The sequence below is a fragment of the Protopterus annectens genome, chromosome 4.part0 (genome assembly GCF_019279795.1).
Source record: "Protopterus annectens isolate FY-2018-M chromosome 4.part0, PAN1.0, whole genome shotgun sequence".
In the NCBI taxonomy this organism is placed as follows: Eukaryota; Metazoa; Chordata; order Ceratodontiformes; family Protopteridae; genus Protopterus; species Protopterus annectens.
The window spans coordinates 612,242,839-612,263,710 of record NC_056733.1 but is presented as its reverse complement, the minus strand read 5'-3'; the positions used below and the strand labels follow the sequence as shown (position 1 = coordinate 612,263,710).

Genomic DNA, 20,872 nt, shown 5'->3' with positions numbered 1-20,872 from the left:
AAGATTGGGAAGAGTGATTGGATAAGCAACTTACAAGGAAACAATAGGAAGACATTCTCCCAAATATGCAACAGTCTAGAAAATTTAGGATTTTTGCTTGGAAGTATTTGCACGGGTATTTTTGTGCACCAAACAGGCTCCAAAGATTTTTTCCTCAGGTGGTTGGCAAATGTTGGAGGTATGATGGGGAAGAAACAGGTAACTAGGAACATATGTTTTGAGAGTGTAATGAGTTGGCAGACTTTAAAAATTCCGTTTAGAGTACTCTGACAGAAATATTGAGTGAGTAAATGAGTGCAACTAAGGGAATTAAGTTATTTTTTGAGCTGGGATACAGGATTTGAATTACTAAGGTCTTGCTAACTTTAATTGTGGTGGCTGCCAGAAAAGCAATTAACTAGAAAATTATAAAATAAATAAAAGTGGAATCTTTAGGAAAGGGTAGGAGCAAATTACATAGAAAAACAATGGAAATTGGTGAAACAGTACATGCAGAATAATATTTTGAAAGTGGAGTGAGGTTTAAGGGAAGGCAGAACTAGAGCAATTTTTGTAATGTTGGCTTGATGGGTATTATACAAAAGACTGTATGTGCTGTATAATATTTAACTGGGAACATGTTAACATGATTTGTTTTCTTTTGTATAAATGTATGTTTGCCTGTGTCTTAAGTTATAATTCAGTAAATGTGTTAAGAAAAATGAAACTTCTCTTTTACTTGTTGTTGTGATAATTCATTAACCCTAAAAGTTTTTACTGAGAATTATATTTTTCCATAATGTTTGTTTAGGATTGTCAGTATAATTACATTATTGCTATGATTTGTGAAAAAAATTAACAAAAGAATCTGTCTGATTGTAAAGAATCAATTTAGCATTTTCAAACAAATATGAAATCAGTGAAGGTGTTGTGATAAATAAAAACTTTAAAAAGCAGAGGAAGTACATATTAGAAAAGGAAGAATTGGTGTGATTTGAATGAGTCATGTTGTTTTGAGACAAGTGAGAGTTAAGTAGGAAGGGCAAAGAAGAGAGAAAGAGGATATGAGTGGCAGGCAGAAGGACATTCATTGTAGACTTGAAGAAATGTTGCTTTATGGAGAGAGGGGTGCATCCCTGTGGTATTGCCTGAGGCAGTGGTACAGTACAAGTCTTCAGAAAGTTTCAGGGCTGCTTGGGGCAGGGCTGAGGAAGTCAAACAGTATATTAGATTAGGAACAGCTGTGCAGAGAATATCTGAAATATTTTATTATCTTGCATTTTTTAAAAGACTGTCGTAGAGGCACTAGGGGCAGTCTGTGTATCACTGCTCACAGAATACTATACATCACAACAAACTAAACAAGCTAAAGTAGACCAGATTTAAAAATGTACAAGTCATTGAAGAGGTTAGAAAATAAGGTTGCAGACAGATGTTGGTGAGCTGGATGCATAAAAATGGAGACTAGGAGTCCTAAGTAAAATTGTTGTCAAAGCTGATTTAACTAAAAGCTTGACAAATGGAGTTGAGAAGTACGTCAAAGTTCTGTGTAATAACAGAAACATGTCATTAAGTACAGTTTTGAGGTATATTTCATGATTCAAAGGAGAAAGTGATTTTTACTGGGAGTAGTGAAAGCAAAGAACAGTTTTTCCATAGTGGTAAATAGAATGCTAAAAATAACAGTATTAGATGTTTGCAAATTTTTTGAAAAGCAAGCAGTAGCAATGTCTGCACTACCAACACAGCCAATGTAGAACTGATGGTTTGTTTCCTCTTGTCTAATTACATATTTCTAGATTTTCCAACCTTAATTGTGCAACTTCCTTTTTATTATTTTCATGATTTTCTTTACAGATAATGCTACTGTCATTCCTAACCAAGTGTACCAAACTCTTGGGTCTTGCCCTTGCAGTCTCACATCTGGTGCCTGTGATATTCGCTGTTGCTGTGATGAGGTATTCAGTCTCTTATTTTTTTTAATCTTCTCTTAGTTCTTTGTATGAAACAGTATGGAATCCATTGTACAGTGGTTGAATAGTAGGTAGTGTCTGTCTTACATATGTCTAGTTTCACCAACATAGTGTGGAAATGCACTCGTATAGCTATGTACATTGCTTAGTATTTTAGATAACCCACAAAAGCCACAAAGAGTGGTGCTTATATATTTGTTTAGCTAGGGGACGGCAGGAAAACCGACATAAAAATCTGTACAAAAAAGAATTAGTAGTAGCGTACACATGCAGAATGATTTCCTTATTGCTGTAACTGAAAGTCATGTTAATAAAATTATATCAGAAGTGGTCAGATGTGATTTTCACATCAGTGGAAATATGCAGGGAATTTGGTCCTGCTTCATTCACTCCTTATAAATAAATCAAACATCAGTATCAAATAAAACCTTAGTTTTTAATATACTTTAGGATGCTGCAGTGGTCTGAGTGGCACAAACTAAGCTGTTTTGTTTTTCATTATCTGAAAATAATCTACTCTTGGCACCCTTTCAAAGTGATCTTCCAGTATTCACCGATAACCTTTGTTTTGTTATACAACATCCTGCCCTTTGTTGCAGTGCCTGAAAGAAGTTCATTTATTCAATGTGAAGTTGTTAAATCTCGCTGTTTATTCTCACTGATGGGTTCAGAGCCGATCCTCGGCTCCGATACTGCCTATAGCAAAGCTCAAGGTTTGCCAGTAGCTCGAGACCAAGCCCCTTATCCCATGATGCACTGCTGGAATTACTTCAGATCTAGTTTGCCGCGGCACAGATCTCGGTGTTCCAGATAGCTTGGACCATTATTAATCGATAGATTCTTCTATTTGCAAGTTTAAAAACTTTTTTTCTTCACTTCTTTATAAGATAGTATAGATATATAATCTTTAGAGTTTTAGACTTAGACTTCGTTTTAGATTAGTGCCCTGTGTTGGCTTCTGTTTTTCTATAGTGTTGTGCCTAAGAGTTGGCCGTGTATTTAACCTTAGGTACTTCGGTAGATAATTCTAAAAGTGCTGTTTAATTCTTTAAAATTGTTTAATCTGATATAGAAATGTCTGATGAGAAAGAGAAGCCTCATCCAAAATCTGGCTTTAAGAAATGTCCGGATTGTGGACAAAAAATGTCTGTCACTGACAGGCATGTTCAATGTGTTTATTGTCTGGGGGCTAAACACCTCCAAGACTCTTGCAGTATATGTCACTCCTTCTCCTCCAAGGTACTTTTGGAGAGAAGGAGAAAATTAGTAGACATGGGGTTTACTTCAGCACCCTTTTTCCGAAGCGCTGGGTAACCAGGATGGTGCTAGTAGATCCTCAAAATCTTCCAAATCTTTAGGTGACTCGAAAGCATCCAAAAAGACTAAAAAAATGGAGGCTGTAGGGTCATCAGTTCCACTGTCCTCGGAACGGAGTGTCCCTTCTGTTCGGAGACAGCTCACAGTTTTGGAGCCGGTCTCTGAGATTCCCTCATCTCCCCTGCTCCAATCAGCACCTTCAGTGCACTCCTCGAAGTTTTCTGTCAGCCTCTCAGATATGGATATGGACCGGCTACTGCAGATGCTTCTATTGGCACTAGGCCTTGCTAAATTGTCAGCTCCGATGCCTTCGTCGGAGCTGAAGACCATTAACCCAGACTTTACTACTCCTCTTCCAAGCCGTACTGGACTTTCGGAGCCAAAGGAGCCCGACCTGATAGTTGTTGAGCCTGTGGAACCAAGACCTGCACTGGTGTTATCGGTTCCATTTACTCAGACGTCCTCGCCGCCGACCGGGGACTCTAGAAGCCGACACTCTCCTGTCGGGTCCAGGGAGGATAGTCGTACCGATTTGACGGTGCTGACTCTTCCTCTCGAGACTTCAGCTCGGATGAGCTCGGCTCCTACCTCGGGCTCGTTGCGGGAGGATTGGACGGTCCCTTCGGAGCCGTCTACCCCTTCACGTCAATGCCATGAGGAGAGTCCTGTCTCCAAAGACATTATCAGCATCAGGTCTGGCTTCCTCTTCCCCTCAAGCGCCTGTGTCCACTCCTGCTTCTACCGGTCCACCCAAGCGTAGAGACCCTGAGCCTCAAGTAGCCTCACAGGGTGCCCCCTGCTCTTCTGAGACCTCCCCAGATCCCCCCACTGAGGAGGTACCCAGGAAGAGACTGTGCAAGAGGAGGTACTTGGACTCCCTACAGGAGTCTTTGACATCTGACACCGACTTGGATGAGTCAGAAGGGTCCCCTCGATCCCCCCTCTGAGGATATCTCCTTTGTGGAGATATTGGAGATCCTTAATCAGAGGGGCAGTTGGCAGTCCAAAAGCCCTACTGAAGACGAGTCAGTGCTCTTGAAGGCTTTCGGGTCTCAACCTTCCACGTCTTGGGTGTCTCCGCCTTATGATGAGCTCATGGAGCTGATCTCTCATAAGGCGTGGGAGTCTCAGGAGGCCATGGAACCTGTCCCTCAGAAGCCAAATAAGCTCATCTCTGCCCCAGTGGACAAAGATTTTTTGACTAAGGGAGTGCCTATTGATGCCATGGTGGTGGCTGCAGCCACCAAAAAGGAAACGTCTGAGACGTCCTCATCTATCCATCCTCCTAACAGAGATTCTAGGATCATGGATAGATATGGGAAGCACATGTTTAGTTCAGTGACTTTTTCCCTTCGATCACTGAACTATTTAACCCATTTTACAAGACTACAAAGAGATCTCCTGAAAGAGCTAGGAGATGCAATCCAGGGTACAGTAGCTGCAGGGGTTGCCGACAAAGTTAACACACAGCTCGCTGCCCTAAACTTGATTGTGAACTCGTCCATGCGCCTCATATCTTATGCAGCTGATGGTTTGAGTAAAGCCACTAATTCAGGCATTGCTCTGCGTAGACAAGCCTGGATGCGTCTCTGTTTCTTTGCGGAGCCTTTCAAGTCTTCCTTTATCAGCACCCCATTTGATGGCTCATCCCTGTTTGGGCCCAGAGTAAAGGAAACTCTAACCAGGTGTGAGCAGGAAGGCAAGACTCTATGTGCCATTGGAGTCCATTTTTCTACCCCTACTCGGCCCTATCCCAAGGGTCCTAAGGGTGGAAGAATGTGGTTCCGAAAAGCACAGGGAGCCTTTCAGGACACATGTGGAGAAACCCCCTCTAGAGGCAAAGGAGGGAGTTATAATGGAAGACGCCACCCGCACGGCAGGGGGGGTCCACAACAGCAGGGTGACAGAGGCCATTTCTCTGGTCAGCCCTACCAGCGCTCCTGAAAGGAGACCTGGCTGTCCGGCTCTGGAGGCAGTCAGGGGTCACTTATCTTTGTACCCAGAAGCCTGGCTAAACATAACGTCCGATACCTGGGTACAAAGCATCATTTCCAGAGGGTATTTCATACTGTTCTCTTCCCCTCCCACTCCTGTAAACAGAATCCCGGATGTTCCACCCAGACTCAGGGAACAAGCAACCATAGAGGTCTGCAAATTGCTAGAAAAAAAGAGTCATCCAGCCAGTCCCAGCAGACCAAGTTGGATTCGGAACTTACTCAAGATTCTTTTTGGTTCCAAAGAAAATGGGGGACTGGAGACCTATCTTGGACCTCAGCAGACTCGACCAATTTGTAAAAAAAGAGAAGTTATGAATGGTCACACTTCAGGCCATTTTTCCCTTTCTAGGGAAAGGCTATTGGATGTGCTCCATCGATCTCAAGGACGCGTACTACCACATAAAGATGGACAGACACTCCAGAGATTACCTGCATTTCCGGTTGGGAGCCAATCACTACCAGTTTTGAGCCCTGCCCTCTAGTCTCACTACAGCCCCCAGAGTGTTCATCAAATGCATGGCAGTTGTCATGGCTCACCTGAGGCGTCTAGGATTCCAGGTGTTTCCATATCTAGACGATTGGCTCCTCACCGCTACCACCAGGCATCAATTGATTCAGGCAGTACAACTACTCTGACACTCTGCCACCTCTTAGGTATTACAGTCAACTTCAAAAAGTCTGCCTTGTCGCCATCGCAGCATACCGTCTTTATAGGAGCAGAGTTAGATACCTCAGCCACCACTCTACGTCTTCCAGTTGAAAAGGTCTCACTTTTTTGCCAACATGTCAACTCATTGGTGTCAAAGAACAGAGCTACAGCCGCAGAGGTCTTGAAAGTACTAGGTTTGATGGCGGCAGCAATTCTAGCCATTCCACTTGCAAGGATGCATATGCAAATTCTTCAATGGCTCCTGTTCGCTCAGTGGTCTTACCAGAAGTTACCAATGAACCATATGATTCTCATCACAAATTCTTGCAAGAGAGACCTTTGGTGGTGGTTGACATCTCTTCATGTCACAATAGGAAGACCCTTTGTGCCCCCCCCCCAGTAGCCACTGTGACCACGGACGCTTCCCTGATAGGGTGGGGGGCATTTTCAGGGAAAGACTGCCCAAGGCACATGGACAGATCAAGAGTCACATCTGCATATCAATGTTCTGGAGTTGAGAGCAGTACTCCTGGCATTGCAGTACTTCCAGGACTCTCTTCCTGTAGGAACAATTGCAATTCAGACAGACAACATGTCAGTGGTCTGGTACTTGAACAAACAGGGTGGAACCAAGTCTTATACCCTTTGTCAAGAAGCCCTCAGGGTATGGCAATGGGCTGTGTCATCCCAGTATTTTCTGTTAGCAACGCACATCCCAGGGAAATCCAGCGTGATTGCGGACAAGCTGAGCAGGGCGATCCTGTTGCCACATGATTGGTCTATCAACGAACACGTTGCGGGCGTAATTTTCCACAAATGGGGCCAGCCTTGCTGCGACCTCTTTGCCAGTCTCTTCAATACCAAATGCAGAAGCTACTTTGTCCTGATACCACCTCCAGGACATCCCCCGAGAGACGCACTCGTACACGATTGGCCTCCGGGTCTCCTATATGCATTCCCACCTATTCCATTGATACCCAGGTTTTTACAGAAAGCAAAATCACTGGGAAGGACTGTTGTTCTAATAGCCCCCTATTGGCCTCGACAGATTTGGTTCCCTTTCCTTCACCATCATCTGCTGGAGGATCCATGGATCCTGGACCCAGTTCCAGACCTCCTGACACACCCGTCAGGGGACTTCCATCCTTCATTGTAGTCTCTAAAGCTGACTGCTTGGCTGATCCACTTCCCCAAATAGCCAGGCTTCATTCACTCTCAGATGACACAAGACAATTTATATTGTCTTCTCATAAGCCATCCACGAGAAAACTATATCGCAGTAAGTGGAAAAGATTCTCAGTCTGGGCCAATATACAAAAAATCGACCCTTTCTGAGCTCCTCTGTCGTCCGTTTTAGAGTTTTTGCCAATGATTTTTAAGGAAGGAGCAGCAGCTGCCACAGTTCGGGTTCAGTTAGCCGCCATATCAAATTTCCACCTTGGATTTGATGGGTTAAATGTTATGGCCCATAAGTTATCTACGTTTTTTCTTAAAGGTGTTTTTCACATAAGGCCTCCTGTCAAAATCCCTTATTCTCCCTGAAATTTGAATTTTATGCTGTCTCAAATAATTCTTCCCCCTTCGAACCAGCATCATTTTGTGATCTCAAATTTTTGTCCTGGAAAACTATTTTTCTAGTGGCCATTACTTCTGCCCGCAGAGTGTCAGAACTTCAAGCATTATCTATCAGACCTCCTTACATGATTTTCCATGCTGATAAACAAACCCCTCCTTTTTGCCTAAAGTTTGTTCCGAGTCCAATATCAATCAGGTCATTGAGTTGCCAGTCTTTTTTCCCAGCCATTCCAACAAATTGGAATACATGCTGCACAAACTTGACGTACATAGACAGCTCAGATTTTATCTTGATAGAACTAAGGATATTAGAAAATCAGATCAACTCTTCGTATCCTTTTCGGAGGCCAGAAAAGGTAGACAAGTGGTAGACCAGTGGCTAAGACAACCCTTTCAAAATGGTTATCAGATTGTATCACATTTGTTCATGCAAATACTAACATACCTTTGCCACACAAAGCAAAGGATCATTCAAGCAGAGCCATTTCTAAGTCTTTTGCTTTTCAAGCTAAATTGCCCCTTGACAACATTTGTGCTGCAGCCACTTGGTCTAAGCCTCATACTTTTATCACTCATTACAAAGTAGGTAAGGCTTTCAGGGTCAGGTCTTCTTTTGGTTCCACGGTCCTGAAAAATGTACTCCTGTGAGCCACCCAGGATTGCGGGTGCTAGGGACGCTACCCATCAGTGAGAATAAGTGGCGAGATTTAACAACTTCACATAAAGAAGTTATGTATTCACCATAACGTTCCATGTCAGTTGCTTATCTCGCCTTTATTCTCACGTCCCTCCCTCCATCCCCCTTCTGGCTGACAGTTGACCTAGAGGCTAGTATCATCCTGGTTGTTCAATACTTCTTCTTCCTTCTTGGGGAGTGCTCCCCTTACAGGGGTATATATACACACAGCAAACAAGATCTGAGGTAATTCCAGCAGTGCATCATGGGATAAGGGGCTTGGTCTCGAGCTACTGGCAAACCTTGAGCTTTGCTATAGGCCGTGTCGGAGCCGAGGATCGGCTCCGAACCCATCAGTGAGAATAAAGGTGAGATAAACAACTCACATGGAACATTATGGTGAGTACATAACTTCTTTTTTTCCTTGCTCACTTATACCAGTTTGGCATCCTGGTGAACCTGTCCCAGGAAGGAGCAATAGCATAAGGCAGGAAGCCAGTCCTAAATAAGGATTCATTCTGTTGCAGGACACACATGCGCGCACATACATATATGTAATCATGCACACACACATATGCACACACACGTATGCATTCAAATCCACTTCTAGGATCAGTTTGATAATTCACCAGTGCATTTGCACACGTGTTTGTGATGTGGGAGGAAACAAGAAAAATTGGCAAAAAATAAATAAAACAGAACTCTATGTGGGCCATGCACAGAAGACTTCTTAGCTGTGAACCAGCCCAGAAAATCAAGCAGTATGAAGAGACAACATCAATTCCTGCATCATTATACTTCCTAAAACAACTGCACAAACAGATTTTGCTGTCATGTTTTCTCTTCACGGTCCTTGTAACAGCAGTGTTATGCTGCCTGTACACTACTGTCCTGAACACCTGCCTGTACACTACTGTCCTGAACCTGGAACCTCATCTCCAGTACTGTGCCATACATGCATTCATACTTTGTCATGCCAACTCCAGTAGGAGATGGGCATGCACTGTACTACCTCGATCCACACCAACAACGAAGTCACAACTGAAAAACGTAAAACAAACGCCAGGCACCAACTCCACTCTACATTTAGTTGAGACAAATTTAATACAGAGTGAGTTGCACTCTCCTCGTGTGGCAAACAGTACAAAAATACAAACGGTAAAGTTAAAATTAAGCGCTTTTCGTCCGGATATTATCCGGACTTCTTCAGATGTCAGCTCTAAGTAAAAGAACTGTTTAAAAAGCCCTCGTCAAATGAAGCAATCAAATGGTCGGTGCTAAACTCATTAGGTTTTTTAAAAATACATTGTTTCAAACCAATATTCATTACATTTCTATCAGTGAATAAAGTAAATAAAAAAAAATGAAACATCACTCTGCAGGTCGACCCTGATGGTTCCAAAACATTACATTACGCATGTACGAACTTTTATAACCACATTAATGTCAAACATTCGTTCATGCTAACCTATGTATTAAACTTATGTGTTGCCTTCACAGGTAGCATTGCAACAGGTAATAAGGGCAAAAAGTCCTATAAAAACATACATGAAACCTACTTAATAGCATGTATATTGAAACTAAAAAGTTTATTAAGGTGAATTGGGAAGTATATTTATTTCCAACCCTGACTTTGTAAACAAATATATATATATATATATATATATGTATATATATATATATATATATATATATATATATATATATATATATATATATATATATATTAATTTAGGTAGGTAGAGAGAGAATGGAGTAATTAAGGGTTTCATGGCCCTTTGTAGGTTACTTGACTAACCATCGAATAGGAGAATATAATGTATGTATAATTAATTATGTTTAGTACATGTATATAAATTAAATTAAATGAACTGCGTATTGGTACATGAGGTAATTTTATGTTTTTAAATTACTTTTTTTTTTTTAGGGCTACCCTTGTTTTGTTAGACTTAATGTATTTGTATATGTAAAAAAACTATTTAATATGGGCACATTATAGGACTTTTTGCCTTTATTACCTGTTGTAATGCTACCTGTAAAGGCAACACATAAGTTTAATACATCGGTTAGCATGAACGAATGTACGACATTAATGTGGTTATAAAGGTTTGTACATGCGTAATGTAATGTTTTGGAACCATCAGGGTCGACCTGCAGAGTGATGTTTTGTTCTTTATTTACTTTATTCATTGATAGAAATGGAATGAATATTGGTTTGAAACAATGTGTTTTTAAAAAACCTAATGAGTTTAGCACCGCCCATTTGATTGCTTCATTTGACGAGGGCTTTTTAAACCGTTCTTTTACTTAGAGCTGACATCTGAAGAAGTCCGGATAATATCCGGATGAAAAGCGCTTAATTTTAACTTTACCGTTTGTATTTTTGTACTATTTGCCGCATGAGGAGAGTGCAACTCACTCTGTATTAAATTCGATGCACTGTACTACATTAGCCTTCTGCCAGAGTGATTAAAATTTGTCCTCTGTGTTCAACTTTTCTCTTACTGGCAGTTTTCAGACAGGGAAAACTTTTTTCCAAACCTGGGTCATTGGTATGACTATCACTGTGTGGATATGTCTGATGTTCATACCACTGGCTAGCATTACTTACTCATTGTTTTAGTACCTGCCACTAAAATAACTGTTAATGGTTCTTCTTCTTCTTCTGTGCCTAATTAGAAGTTGACTAGCATTGCTGAAGTGTAACAGGCTTATTTGATCAGACTTCTGGTTAATATTTCTATTTTCTGAAACCGTTAACAGTATCTGAAAGTATGAGCTTGTTGTTCTGTCTCATTACATTTCATACATGCACATCACTTTCAGAAATACATTTCATACATGCACATCACTTTCAGAAATACACACTTGATATTTTTATTTCCCACATTCTACTTTCAGGGAATCTGGCATTTTGTTTTTATGTACAAATATTCCTAGTCTTGAATGCCTGTTGCTGCAAAATGTTTTTGACGCATTCATGATATAACCTTATTGCAATGTCACATATTGATCCTGCAAATTCCTAAGCACAACTCTGAATGCCAGCCATTAAGAGACCATCATGCAGTAGCTGCAAATGCAGCTGTTCTACACTGTTTTTGTAGAGGAGTACTCAAGCTGACCAAAGTGTAGAATCAATTCATTTAACTCGCAAGATAGAATTCTTGAAAGTTCTCACTAACATTTTGGGCAGTAGTGGTGGGCTGATGGTATTCAAGGCATATTTTGCATTTTCTTTAAGATACTTTTAATTTAACTTGCTGTTTGTAGCCCTGCCCCTTAACTTTGCCAGAAATTACTTCTCGTGTGCTAGACTTCTTACATTGCATCTCCAAGATGAGTGAGCCATCTTTTTTTTTTGTTTTGTTTTTCGTTTCTTTACCCAAATAAACCCTTGTTTCTTCTAATTTTGACTATGTCACTGTACTCTAGCCTTTAATACTCCTCTATTCCTTACATTCCAGGGAAGATACCAGGGCAACCTACCTCTCTTCTTTTTAGAAAAGTCTTCTCTCCTTACCTATCTTCTTCCAGCTTTCAGACTCTACCATCACTGAATTTCCTACTGTCCTGCAACTTCTTGTTTCCTTCTTCATTACTACTTCACCACTACCTGACATCTGTAAAATACAGATTCCTGTACTTAATTATGCTACCCAACAACAGACAATGCCCAACCCTTTGCTGCTATAAATATTAGAAGTGTAAGAAGTAAAACTGTTGAACTACATGCCTGGATTACTCAACATAACCCTGATGTTTTGCAACTGAAACTTGTCTTAAACCCAGCCTAAATGACTCTGAAGTTATACCTTCTCTCTATATCATCTGTAATGACTGTATAAAGAGGAAAGGTGGTGGTATTGCTTTAATATTTCCCAGTACCTACCACATGTTCCCTTACAACAAACCAACACCAAAAGTCAATTCAGCAGAGCTTCTTATTGCTTTCTTAAAAATAAACAATTATAAACAAATATGTATTACTGTCCTTTACATCCCTCCTGGTGAAACTACAGCAATACTGGAAGATATCCTGCATTCGAGATCCATGGCATTTCCACAAGAAGAAATATTACCAGGTGATGTGAATGTCAGTTGGTTGGACGTAAACTCTAACTCCGCTATATCTAGCATGCACTTGCATGGTTTCATGCAACTAATTAATAGTCCCACACATAACAAGACATCAAATTCTCTAGTATCAGACCCTAGCAAATAGTCACCACAGATACAATGTCAGACTCTGTCAGTGATCATCTCCCAGTCTATACAACTAGACATCTCATACATCTAGTTAAACAGCATGTTTATAAAACAACACGTAACCTTTCCAAGTTTAACCCAGAAATGTTCATTATTTCGCTGTCATCTATTAACTGGAACTTCTTGAAAATTCTCCCCTTGGATGATGCTGTAATTGAATTCAGTTGCACTTTTCTAAATATCCTAAATAGCCTTGCACCTCCTAGAAGGAAGAGACAGAAAACAACACAATTTGTCTATCCATAAAGACTGTAATGCTAATGCAAGATAGAGAAAAAGCATGGACAGAATAGCAAAAATATAAAACAGCTCAATGTCCTGAAAACTTCAGGATGCTTTGCAATCATACTAACCGTTTTATAGCATTTACTGTTTGCTACTGTATCTTTTTCTTCTGTCTCTGTAAAAAAAAGAATAAAAACAAAAAAATATCCTTGTTTTCCCGCTTTTCTGAACTAGAATAGTCCAGTCTTCAGATTTTGCTGATCTCTGGGCTTTGTCTTACTTCCTGTGCTATCCATATCCTTATTTGGATGAGAGGAAGCTTCTTTGTTCACCAGTGGGAGTGGGGAGCACTGAGCAACCTATTTGTCCCTAGAGGATTGGTTCCAGCCCAGCAACTTGTAGTTTATTGGCCATTTTGGGTCAATTCCTGGCTCTTTTCAACCCCCTGCTATAAAGCCCATTTTTGCACGCTATTTCACTTGTAAAAGACTCATCACAGCTCCTCGTGGTGTCCTGCAGAGTTCTACAAGCAGCAGAGAGTGAAAGAGTGACTTTCCTAGATTTATAAGTATTTTTTTCTGGTTTTCGGTTTAATTACTGCAGCTCGACTGCATTTTGCCTAAAAAACAGCTCTGCATATTGTTTTTACTGTACCTGTGTAGATTTTAAACTGTTAGCACTTTAAAAGTTATTTTTGTTTAATTTAATTGTTAGGCTAACACACTCAAGTGCGCTAACCGTTTTATAGCATTTACTGTTTGCTACTGTATCTTTTTCTTCTGTCTCTGTAAAAAAAAGAAAAAAACAAAAAAAATCCTTGTTTCCCGCTTTTCTGAACTAGAATAGTCCAGTCTTCAGATTTTGCTGATCTCTGGGCTTTGTCTTAGTTCCTGTGCTATCCATATCCTTATTTGGATAAGAGGAAGCTTCTTTGTTCACCAGTGGGAGTGGGGAGCACTGAGCAACCTATTTGTCCCTAGAGGAGTGGTTCCAGCCTAGCAACTTGTAGTTTATTGGCCATTTTGGGTCAATTTCTGGCTCTTTTCAACCCCCTTGCTATAAAGCCTGTTTTTGCACGAATTAGCGCGAAGTTGCTCATAGAGCAGCATCGGGCAGCGCCGGTTAATCAAGTTTAAACTATTTCTGGCTCCGTAAAGTCTACTCTTCAATTTTTCCCTTAGAACTGCTCTACTTGCAATCTAAACAGCCTATACTCTAACTGAAAAGCTCAGCACTTGCTCCTAAAGCATTTTTTGTACAGGTAAAGCACTCTTAAACAAAAGAAAGTACTTCATTCACCTAAATTCCCTTGAGTACCCATTTCCCTATAGATCCTTTCTGACTCAGTTACACAGCAATCTTTTTCACTATTCTAGCATGTCGAAGGGTCAGTTGCTGGCGTCCTCTCCTGTTCAGCTGGTGAATCTGGGAATCTTGAGGCAATGTTACAATTGCCTCATGTACACAGACAACTCTCTCCTCCTCCCAACAAATACAAATATATGCGAGAGATGCAACTATGTAGCCAAACTGGAGGCTGAGCTCTCTCAATTCAGTACTGGCAAGACCAGTCAGGAGGAGAAGGTAACCACGCACACCACAAACCCAGTCTCACATGGAACTATCACAACTGCATACCAAACACATAAACACACAAAAACATACTTGGAAGCGCTGATTAAAAATCTACCAAAACAATAGAGGCCTCCAAAGCAGACACCCAAGCAACCGCCACCTCAAGACATAGCACATGCAACACATAGTTCGCAAAGTCAGTGTGCTAAACAGTCACAGCCCTTAAGGCCAAACAACATGCCATATACACTTGTAATAGGTGACTCCATAGTCAGACACACTGATGTCCCGCTCACCAGACTGAACAAGGAAAAGGTCACAGTAAGCTGCCTGTCGGGAGCTAGAATCCGCCACATAACACAAGCACTCAGGTCACTCCACAGCAAGTACAAATATGACTCGGTCATTGTACATGCCGGTTTGAACGACCTGAGACGTACCTCCCTGGACTACATGAAAAGAGACATAGAGGAGCTCTCTGATTATGTAGCCCAGGCCGGTATGACCCTGACCCTGAGCAGCATCTTACCCTCACCAAGAATGATGCCACAGTACAAAGACAAAATGATCAGTTTTAACAATTGGCTTAATTACTGGTGTCATTCTAAGGGGATCCAATGTCTGTCTGCTTGGGATGACATACTCGACAAGCCACGCTGCTTCGCAAGGGATGGCTTGCACCTGTCACCCCTGGGCTTCCGGATATTGGCCAAGGCTCTTGCCACCCCCATAGTGCCTTTTTAAGGCAAGGCTCAAATGACAAACCTACCTCCCTAGAAAACACAAGTGGAAAAAAACTAAGGGTAATGCTGCTCAATGCCAGAAGTCTAAACCTCAAGATGCACGCCCTCGAAGCCCTCCTCAGTATGGAGAACATCGATGTCTGTGCAGTGACTGAAACCTGGTTCAAGGCTCCTGAGAGCACTCCAGCACTATCAGGTTTTACCTCATATCATGCTTTCCGGCCCCAAAACTTGGACCGAACCACAAAAGGAGGAGGAGTATCCATATTCATCAAAGATACCCACACCTCCAGGTTAGTGGCAACGCACGAAGCATCGGAGACCATCCAGGTGCAACTAACCATAGGCAAAACTGCCTTACAGTTTGTAGCATGCTACAGACCACCCTCTCAAACTCAGGAACCCCACACAGCCTTCCAGAAGACGCTGGAGAGTATGAATGTCTCTCCAAATACCATCATATTGGGAGACTTCAACTACCCAAACATAGACTAGGAACATTACTCAAGCCCCAACACCCTAGCCCAAAGGTTCCTAGAATTCATAAACTCAAATGCGATGGAACAACTAGTCACGATTCCCACAAGAGGAGACAATATACTAGACCTGATCATCACAAACATGGGGACAAAATGCTCCACACAGGAAGTATATCCCTCATTGGTAAGATCAGACCATAAATTAATCTCACTGGAAATCCACATCCCCCCCACCCCTGCACAAAAGACCACAGTGAAGAACTTCTCAAAAGCCAACTTCACACTTCTTAAGACTGAAGTGGTATCCTTCAAGGTCCCTGGGCCAGTGGAAACCACAACCCACACTGCTGAATCCTTTACAAATGCCTTTTACGAGCACCTTCAAGAATGCATGGATCATGCAATCCCAAATAAAACCAAGACCCATTCCCCCAAAGGCAGGCGCCCGGTCTGGTGGACCCCAGCCATAAACAAACTTTACAACAGAAGGAGGAAGCTACTACATGACAGAGCAAAATCCCTAAAAGGGAAGGCATCTCTGATCAGTACTAGCAAAAACTACGATCACTCATAAAATCATCCAAGGCCAACTTTGAGAGAAAAATCGCAAAAGACACAAAAGACAATCACAAGGCCTTCTTTAGCTATGTTAGAAACCTGGGTGGAAACTCCCAGATATGCTCAGAGTTAGTCCAAAATGACACAAAATACACTGAACCCACTGACTTTGCCAACATTCTGGCAGACAGGTTCAGTGCAAATTTCTCCTCCCTCCCCAAAAGGAGAAATAACTATCCCAGCAGAGTGTAGCCTCCCTAACATCTCAGATGCCCAGGTGAGAGCCGCCCTCTCTAAAGCTAAAAACACAGCATCAATGGGACTGGATGGTGTCCCGGGCTGTGTGCTACATGAACTCCAAGAGGAACTAAACCCACACATAAGGCTGCTGTTTAATCTTAGCCTTACTACAGGATACGTACCCAAGGAGTGGTGTACGGCAACAGTGGTCCCACTTCACAAAGGCGGTGCTTCTACGGACCCTGGAAATTACCGCCCCATAAGCTTGACGAGCCTGGTCTGCAAAGCTATGGAGAGGATCATTATGGAACTCATAAACAAAGACATTGGGGACCTACAGACATTGGATCCTACCCAATTTGGCTTTGGCAAGGGCAGATCCTGCCTTTTGAACTTGGTCGACTTTTTTGAAACCGTCACTAAGGCCATTGATGAGGGTAAGGCAGTTCACACAGCCTACCTTGACCTTGCAAAAGCCTTTGACACAATACCCCACTCGGGCATCATAGACAAACTCACCAGCTTAAATGTAAACCCATATGTCACGAGATGGGTTGCAAACTGGCTCAAGGACAGAACCCACAGGGTCAGAGTTGCTGGAGCTATGTCAGACTCCAAGCCAGTCACAAGCGGTGTCCCACAGGGCTCAGTCCTGGGACCCCTCTTGTTCGGCATTTATTTTTCCGAGGTACAGGCAAACATAGGAGGATTGTGGCTGACAAAGTTCGCAGATGACTGCAAACTGGGCGCCATAATTGATACTCCAGCGGACACAAACATCCTTCAGAGAGGCCGCATAGAAACGGATAATTGGTGCCAGAGCCATGGCCTTAAGCTGAACGCCAAAAAATGTATAGTCATACCCTTTGGGAAAAACAAGGTACCCACAAATTACCACATAGGTGGTAATCCATTGGCACGGAAGAGGTAATCAGGGACCTAGGGACCCAGGTTGACAGTAACCTCTCATTTGACACTCACATTGCCAAAGTGGTTAGGAAGACCTTCTATATTGCCCACCTTATCATGAAGGGTTTCACATCTAGATCAAGAGAGGTCATTGTGCCCCTGTACTCTTCTCTTATCAGGCCAATGATTGAGTACAATGCCCCATTTGGAATGTATCTTACCCGACACCTGCAGCAGTTGGAAAGACCCCAAAAGTTCCTCACCAAGAGGATAAAGGGTCTTAAACATATGTCATATGCTGCCCGACTGAAAAACCTCCAGCTCTATTCAGTCGCATACCGCCTACTCAGAGGTGACCTGTGCCTGACGTACAAGGCCATGTCCAATCTGGAATTAATGGACATGCTCCATCTCAGAAAATCCAAATCCATCAGAGCCATGAGAGCAAGAGACTTAAACCTCAACACAGAAATAAATAGGATGTGCTGGAGGGACATATTCATAACCCAGAGGCTCCCTACACTCTGGAACAGAATCCCAATCCATGTTAGGCAGAGCCCCTTACTAACTCTGTTCAAGAGAAATCTTGACGAGTAGATGGAGATCGTAGGTTTACCCCAGGGGTCATCTCTGTGTCACTACTAGACAGAGGCACAGTAAACTAAACCCTAAATGGGTGTAGTATTCTCATCCTAAGGGGTGGTGAAAGCCACACACACTCTGGCTAGGCTTATAAATGCCCTAGGGCAGATAGCCTAGTACAATCCTATGAACCTATGAACTAAAAAGAAAATAAATGAAGACAAAAATATATACTATTATAGCTTTAAGAATAATACTAAACACAACCCTAAAAAAATTTGAATATCCATTAAAAAAATCTTATATCCTGGCCAAAAATGCAACCCAAACCCCTCTCCTGATAACTTACCACTCAAAACTGCAATACAGGTCAACTCTTATAGATAGTATAGCATCTCTAATCAAGGATTCCTCACCATCTAATTCCAACACTGCCCAACAGCCACATATCACCACATCCACTTTCACCTTCAAACTTGTGTCCACATTCTATGTAAAACTACTCTTAAACTTAAACCATGCTCTTCTTCAGCTGATGACCTTCCAAGCGAGTACCTAAAAATAGCAACTGATAGCATTGCCTATCCTTTCTCAATCCTTATAAATAGGTCAGTCTGAGAATTCAACATTCTCTGTCTCTCTCGCTCTCTCTCTCTGGAAAAAAAGTCACCCATTATCCCTCTGCACAAAGGAGGAAATTCAACATACATTCATAACTTTAGACCTATATCAGTCTTATCTTACCTTGCCAAAATACTTGAAAAATGTATTCAAAAAGAATTGTTGCACTATCTTCTGCAGAGAGAACTCCTATCACCTACACAACATGGCTCCCGTCCTTCCCATAGTACTAGCACTGCCCTTTTAACCTATATATATACTGTCAATAAAGCTAGAGATAATGGCAAACTAGTCTCTTCCTTATTTCTGCACTTGTCTAAAGCCTTCGATATAATTTGCCACAGCAAACTTTTACTTCAGATGTCGTCACTAGGTCTCTGTTAGCCCACCCTTCTGTTGTTCAAAAGCTACCTGTCTAATAAGTGTCATTCAGTAAAATGGCACTCTACACTCTCTCCTTACCTCCTAGTCAACACCAGTATACCACAAGGTTCTATCCATGGTCCCCTCTTCCTTAACATTTTCACCAAAACCCTCTATACTTCCACACAACAGGCCATCCTAATACAATATGCAGCTGACTCCACTCTCATTTGTACATCTGACAACATGGTACATCTCCAAAATGTTACTCAGGAAGATTTAACAGCCACTGAAACATGGCTTCATAACTCACAACTCATGCTCAACCCAAAAAAGAATAAGCTAGTATTTTTTTCTCCAAATCCCTCTCTCATGAAAAAACAAAATTTAAAGTCCCCTCTCTTGAGAATAAAACCACTGAAGTGAGGTGATAGTGGATGGTAATCTTACATTGGATCTGCATATACAAAATTGCATAAGAAAAAATCATCAAAAGCTAGGGTTGCTTTACAGAGCCAAAAGCATTCCCACTGATGTAACTAAAACTATACTTGCCACTACTTCTCTCCTCCCCACTCTTCTTTAAGATGCTCCCATCCTTACTAACTTCCAGGCTTCACAAAAATTAAAACATGAACAATGCTATAACAAAGTTGATAAATTTGCACTACGTACCCATTCAGAACCCTTCACTGTATAGCACTGAAAAGCTTTAATTGGTTAAGACTGCCACATCAACTAATATGTACACAACTTCTTACCACCTAAAAAATTATCCAGCATCCATCTGCTTGCCCAGCACTAAAAAAAACATTCTACATAACTGTGTTCCCAGCCGGTCATTGCAATCCAGTGACCAACAACTCCTGTTTGCCTACCAACCTAACAAATCTGCTGGGCATTGTGTGTACTCATACAAGGTTGCTAAGGCCTCAAACTCCTTACCTATATCCAGCAGGTCTATACCCACCTCCCATTTTTCAAAGCCACTCTGAAAGATGTCCTAGCTAAAATCCGGCTCTATTCTAGCTCAAAACCAGGACAAACTATATCTGCAAATATGAACAGTTTCCTTTTTTATTCATTATACCTCCTTACTCTCCCTCCTTAACTTCCTTACTGCTATCTAATTCACTTCCCTGACTTTCTTTCTTAAGTGTACCATAAGCCTGTATTTCCCTCACCTCATGTTGCATTTCCTGTTTGTATTAGACTATTTTACCTTTAATTTCTCTACAAGCTGTCTAAAAGTTCTCTAAATATTAAATGATTGTCATATACTATGTATCAATCCTTAACCAGTGTTTTTTTATTATGTTTAAATTGTTATAATTATTTAAACTGCGGATGTTTTTGTTTTACTTTTAAGATTGTAAAATTATTGTTCTTAAAATGTTTTGCAATAATTTGGAGCTTTTCTCCCCGGGTCTTCTCTGAAAATGGGTTCTACCCAGTCAGACTTTCCCCTGTAATCAAATGTCAAAAAATAAATAAGCAAATAAATAAATAAATGCACACTCCTACCGACCCCAGGTATGCTGCTACCATTCCCAGGTCTGGTACTCAACTTCAAAATCATTGGTTTTGAAGTAATCAGTTTAGTTTGTTGTAGCAAAAAGAATTGCAATTATGGTATTCTGGATTTAAAATACTTCATTTGGGTTAGCGGAAGGTAATACATCACTATGTAAAAAAAAAACTATATATATAATATATATTTATTTATTTATATGTTATTGCTAGTATTTTAGATAGGCTTGTCATAAATGTCTTTGGGATTTATGTGAACTATAATAGCTGTAGATTTTGAAGTTTTTCCTCTTAATTTAAGATGGCTAATACAGGTTGACCCATGCAGACATCATTTAAATTTATCTTCTAAAGTCAAAGGCTATTCATTCAGCAGAAAAAAAAACTACTTGGGTTGTGCTGTATTAGAGTACTGTTTTGATTTTACTATTGTCCAGAACTCAAAAATATATAATACTGATCCTAAACAAATAAAAAACATTTATTTCAGGACAAGCACATGCATTAGTTCCTTTTTGTATTACAGAAGTAAATTAATACACATCCAGATTGTCATTTGATTTCTGAAATGTTTAGATACAATTTTGTTGAATATTAGTGTTAAATTTATCA

At 41.2% G+C, this 20,872-nt stretch overlaps 1 protein-coding gene across 2 annotated transcripts in view; it reads left to right on the top strand.

Annotated features, from left to right (window-relative positions):
• The window catches only part of TCTN2 (tectonic family member 2), a 1,339,098-nt gene that overhangs the window by 223,499 nt on the left and 1,094,727 nt on the right, over positions 1-20,872 (top strand). For both annotated transcript variants that reach the window (XM_044068545.1, XM_044068546.1), the window contains one exon: positions 1,837-1,937. In XM_044068545.1, the coding sequence (XP_043924480.1) occupies positions 1,837-1,937 (101 nt within the window). The remainder of the gene's footprint in view (positions 1-1,836; positions 1,938-20,872) is intronic.